This window comes from Berghia stephanieae, chromosome 2, assembly GCF_034508935.2.
Source record: "Berghia stephanieae isolate SIO BIC M18660-M18661 chromosome 2, UCSD_Bste_1.3, whole genome shotgun sequence".
Classification (NCBI taxonomy): Eukaryota; Metazoa; Mollusca; class Gastropoda; order Nudibranchia; family Aeolidiidae; genus Berghia; species Berghia stephanieae.
Window position 1 is genome coordinate 87,958,735 of NC_088361.1, and position 6,213 is coordinate 87,964,947.

Here is a 6,213-nt window from a genome sequence, read left to right on the forward strand (position 1 = left end):
CTATTTGATGAATAAATTTGTCTTCATACATTCAATAGTTTGAAGCAAATTGTTTTTCTGTTCTACTTCAGGTCATTTGTCAATACAATCGTGGGGCCCACCTGACAGACACTTTCCTGTAAGTATCCAAGGACCACTGTTAGGATGCTGTATACCCTTACCTTTGAAATTCCAACTTCTCTCACACTGTCAGTTTATCTCACTGGCCGATTTGTCAGAATCATGTTTTCGACTTCAGTTTGATTAGTGACCCTCCCACAACGTGTTTGATCTGTAAGATTTGTTTCGATCGACACCATACCCATCGCCAATAATCAGCCCAAGCTCCACCATAAACACGCTTCATTCCGGTATGGATTTCAATGGGTGAACAGCCTTCAACATTAAAAAAATTCAATATATTATAACAGCATGCAGCTTGAATCAAATGTTTTGGTGCCGCCATTTTCTTTCTTTTATTATTTTGTTTTGGCCGAGGTTATTGACAACACAACAGGACAAAGGCGATTACGTCATGAAGTGACGTCTTTAGACCTTAGAAATTTTGACACATAAAGACCAATTGGTTAGAAAGAATTTATACTAAATGTTAAAGTTTTCATTCAAATAATACATTTGAAAGTATAATGAAAATTGCAAACTTTCCAGTCCACCCTCGTATCACGTATTTTTTTCAAGTCATATTACGGATACATTCTCCCAATTAAAACCAAAAAAGAAAAAGAAAATGCCCTGGCCATGTTTCGTTTAGCACAAAAGGTCGGGCAAATAACCTTGAAATAAAAAGAAGTTTAATATCGTGAAAAATGGCGTCAAAGTTACTTTTTAGAAAACAGGAATAGCTTACTTGGCCTTTCAACCAACCGAATATTCATACGAATCGATGAGTGAGAGAGAGAGAGAGAGAGAGAGAGAGAGAGAGAGAGAGAGAGAGAGAGAGAGAGATAGAGAGAGAGAGAGAGAATATGTGATCTTCGTAACTCATTGATGGTTGTCGGAGAGAAAAGCTCTTGACATAATAACCATGCATAATCGATTCTCGTTTATTATACTCTTGTGTCGTCTCTTCCCAAGACAGACACTCCATGTTTTGATGATACCGCCAGCGAGGTTTAGTTCAAAAGACTCGTATTTTACGTTCTGTCATCTTTTCTTTCCAGACAAAATTTCCCAGGCATGATTATATACCTCGACGAATTGAGAACTATACGGAAATTGGAATCTTAAAATTAAAATATAAATATTCCAGGGAGTACAAATATAAGAACAAAGCAAAGCAGTCAAAATAACGCTATTATAGTAATTAGTACTCAAGTTGTTGAAATAATAGGATGCGGCACATACATGCGTTCATAAATTATAAAAATTCTTTTAAGTTTCACACAGTTCCATTGTCATATAAAAATGAAAACCGACATTTTTGAAAGAAAAAAAAAAGAATAATGAAGGGGAAGGGAGAGGAAATCCTTGGAGTGGATAATTTAGAACATGGCTACTGTTCACCCATAACTAAAATTTAGCAATTATTGACGACTAAGAAGTTAAGCTCGGCGAACTATAAGATAAATACAGTGGATTCCTGATCAAGTCAACACCGTCGTTTGGTTGACCTTTTCCAGAATCAATGGAATATACTTAGATAAAGAACAGAAAAAATTGGGACGAACAAGAGATGTTGACTTTAAGCAGAAGTTGACTTTAAGAGCGTTGATCCTATGTGGATTCCATTGCAAGTAAGCGATGCACAAAAATCAATTACACAATCTTTCCAAGCGTGGCTATTAGTGTAATCAGTATCTTCTCTGTCTTGATATAATACATACCACCGCAGAGAGAAGGTGGGGGGGGGGGGAGATAGTAATGCTATTATGCTAAAACACACACAATGCACTAAGATCAAATTAATGGAACCGTTTTGAATAGGCGTGTTTCGCAACATGACTAGGTTACGAATGAGTGGAAAGGTCGGTGATTGATAGCCGGACCGAACGTGAAAGTGGGACAGCACGAATCAATCACCGTGCTCAGTAAGAAACGCTCAACGATCCGTGAAAATCAATTGTCATAACATTCTTTATGTAAAACGACCCAACACACACATAATATATAAAAGATATGGGGCAACAACAAGAACAAATAATAAAGGGAAGTATATTGATCCGTATTCAGGTGTATAATGAGTACCTGGCCGTTTACAACGATTGTCTTTGTTGGAAAAAATTGTAATATCGCCTATTGGGCGCCATATTAAGTGGTACTGTTGGCTCGGAACCCCTTGTAAAGCGCTTTGGGCAAGTTTAGAGAATATTGCACTATATGAATGGTCTAATGCTCTAGTTTTTATTACAGCCAAGTATAATAATGATAACAGAATACGAGTTTATTGTATATTTGGCACTTCCTGCGAATGCTTTTCCTCTTTATGAATATTGTATATTCAACACATTGTTACAAAACGTAGACCTGCCAACTTGAAATTTGGAAAGATCGTAATTTTCATAGGAGAAAAAGAAAAAGAGGTCACAATTTGTAGCAATTTCGACTTCAGCAGTGTTGAATAATGCTTCAAAGTTCCGTCCTCAAGTTTTCCTTTTTAAGTTAAATTGAATTTGAGATGCCTTTCACATTCTTTGGTTGAAGCCTAAAAACCACGCAATCCAACGAGTTTTCCCTTGTCAAAAGGCTTCAAAAATAAGTTACCTTGCAATTTCAAAACAATTCCCCATTTTCCTAGACTTTGTTCTGTCATTAATTCGTCCTTAGAAATCCCATTGTCTTTAGTCTTTACACAATAAGCCGTCCCAGCTAGCACGCATTGGTAATATTAATATGTATGACAGTGTGCTTAGGTCAATGACCTTTACCATACGACATTCTATAATGCAGAACACCAGTCCATTTGTCAAGTTAAAATTAGTTGTGTATGGGAGTAAAAAGGGGGGAGGGAGGTAGGAGTGAGATTATGGACACAATAATAATTTACCACCTCCATCACTTTTAAGATACACGTTTTCTACCAGACTGATATATGTGATTGGAATGCTTGTAATGGGGGTTTTGGAGGGGGAAAAAGAGGGGGGGGGGGGGGGGAGGTTATGATTTGGACCTCTTTACCTATATTGGATGGCTGGATCTGTTAGACGAGGTGGTAGAACTAAACACGCAGTAATCTGTTTTGCACTGGCTAACTTAACACTACAAAACCGCCTTAATCTTTTTTTAATGACTTTTTGTCATCATAATAATGGGCAAAAACAAAAAAAGCGTTGTTTTCGTAATAAACCACTGACCAAAAAAAAAGTATACATCCTGTCTTTTTAAGTGTGTAAAATGTACAAGTAAACATATATCCATTTTTTTAAATTTTTTAAAAGAAAAGAAAGAAAGGAAAAAAAAATTATCATTCGGGATTGCCCTGACTTGATAGACTACAACAATCAAACTATTCATTTGTTTTGTTTTGTTCTTTTTTTCTTTATTTATTTTACATTATTTTTTAAGGGAGAGGGAATCGTAGTGTCTTTATTTTTCTTCGCTATTAATACTATTATTATTATTATTATTATTATTATTATTTATTATTATTATTATTATTATTATTATTATTATTATTATTATTATTACAGTTATTGTTATTATTATTATTACTGTTATTGTTATTATTATTATTATTATTATTATTATTATTATTATTATTATTATTATTATTATTATTATTATTATTATATTATTATTATTATCTATATTTTTATTATTGTTAAGATTATTATTTTTACTATGATCATCATCATCATCATCATAATAATAATAATAATAATAATAATAATAATAATAATAATAATAATAATAATAATAATAATAATAATAATTATTATTATTATTATTATTATTATTATTATTATATATTATTATTATTATTATCAGTATCACCATCATAATTAATTATTATTATTATTATTATCATCATCATTATCATCATTATTCTTATCATCATCATTATCATATTTTCATTATTATCATTATTATTTTCTATTTTATCATTTCCAAGTCAAAACGCCTTCTCGGAACTGAAGGCATATTAAATCACTGTTTAACTCTTGAGCACAGGTGACTATTTAATGAGTGCATTGTTTGATTTATACACAAAAAGGTCCCTAAGTCATTCAATGAAAGAAAATATGGTGATACAAATAAATGCGCTCATTTCAATTAAGAAGTAATACATATATCTTAGCCACAAACTTCCTTCATAATTCATTTCTATCCATTCCACTTGAGCAAATATATAGTTGTTTTCTGTTGCGAACATAAGATTTACAGAAAGTTTCCCTTACAAACAAATGCAATCATTATTTCATTAAATATTGCTGCTTTTTAAAAAATAGAGTTTGAGAAAGTGCTTGGTGATGAGACAAATGTTAACAATATGATTTATCTAATTAACGTTGTAATTGAGTCCCCATTTATGGGATCAAGTTTGTAACTAACGGTGCCTCTTGATTTTGTCCAACTCAGTTAATGATAAAATGAGGGCAACGCACATAAATCGAGTTAACATAACTCATAAACCAGTGAATAGTCGTATTTCTGGTCAATGCGATTATTACTAAGTCACTGATCAATTGATCGATGCAAGTTGTAAAAAATTCAATCAATAGAAATAGAAAGGGCAGCAGTTTATTAATCAGTATCACTCTATCTAGTTATAACAACATGCTCTAACTCTAAACTCTAGCCCTCTCCCTCCCACCGAACACACACATACACACACACACACACACACACACACACACACTAATGATTATAACTGCAATAATATACCTAAAGTTAAAGTAAAATAAAAAGTAAAGTAAAAAGACTGTTTGGAAAGAGTGCAAAGGAGAGCAACAAAACTTATCACACACCTGAAAGACAAAACCTACTGTGAGAGATTGAAAGAATTAAATCTCCCGACCTTAGATTACAGGAGAAGAAGGGGAGATATGATCCAAACATATAAAATAGTAAAGGGAATAGACAGGGTAGAGGCAGGATTTCTTAAACCAAACAAGAACATTCAGACACGAGGAAACAGCAAGAAACTGGAAAAAGAACGTTTTAAAACAAATGAAAGAAGGAACTTTTTTTCATCTAGAATTGTAAAAAACTGGAATAAACTGCAAGAAACCACAGTATCAGCAAAAAATTTGAATAAATTCAAAGCAGAGTTGGAGATAAGCAACATCCTAGGAAACAAGTTCAATTTTAATTATAAACATTGGTCCAATCATTAATAGATGAGGAGGAGCGAAGGAGACCACCAAGTCTAAAATCTCTATACTGAGGTATCCAGGTATGATAATCTGCAAACTGCAAATGTGAATGGATGATGATAATTATGGGGAGGAGGAGGAGGAGGAAGAGGAGGAGTAGGAGGATGAGGCTGAGGAGGAGGAGGGGAAGAAGAAGAATGGGAGGGGGGAGGAGGGGAGGGGGAGAAGGAAAAGAAGAGGATTTATGGGAGGAGGTATTGTTGTTGATGAATGATGTTAATGGTGATGATGATGGTGATGATGATGATGATGATGATGATGATGATGATGATGATGACGATGATGATGATGACAACGATGATGAGGTCGGTAGGTAGAGAAGAGGATAGGGGACGGAAAATGAAAGCACTTTTATTTTGAGACATTTAAAGACTAAAGTAATGATGGCGACAGAACTGAGCTGTCGAGCTGTCATCAATACTCTGTTTTCGCTTTAACTTTATCGTGACAAGATGAAAACTTAGTGACTCAGGTGTAAACAGTGGAGATGAAAAACTGAACCGAAAATGAAAAGAAGAAACAGTTCATTCGTCAATTCGTAAAGTTCGGGGAAAAAAAAAAAGAAAACATGGGTACTGAACTAAGAATTTGAAGACGTATTAATAAAGCAAGTCAAGGCACTAATATAATAAGTAAAAACAAGTACTTACTGCTTTGTGCAGAATAAATACAACAGATAAACAACACCAGGCGAAATATCCTAGAGAGAACGAAAAAACGTCTTTCACTAGCCGCCATGTTTAGCAGTTTATTTACCCCAACGATCTGATGACATCTCGCACACTATCGAAGAAAATATGCGAGAGCGGCGTCGCGGTTGAGAAGCGAGGAGTTTCATAACACAACTCGCTGCCAAACAGCGACCCGTCAGCCGCCTTGGAAGTATTAAAAAGTCGATGTC

At 34.1% G+C, this 6,213-nt stretch overlaps 1 protein-coding gene across 3 annotated transcripts in view; it reads right to left on the reverse strand.

Annotated features, from left to right (window-relative positions):
* Positions 1-6,213, reverse strand: part of LOC144965759 (plexin domain-containing protein 1-like) — a 111,461-nt gene extending 105,248 nt beyond the window's left edge. The window contains exon 1 of one of the 3 annotated variants that reach the window (XM_078901423.1): positions 5,963-6,213. In XM_078901423.1, coding sequence (XP_078757549.1) covers positions 5,963-6,050 — 88 coding nt within the window. In that variant the 5' untranslated portion in view covers positions 6,051-6,213. The remainder of the gene's footprint in view (positions 1-5,962) is intronic. The other 2 variants (XM_078901424.1, XM_078901425.1) reach the window with 2 other exon arrangements.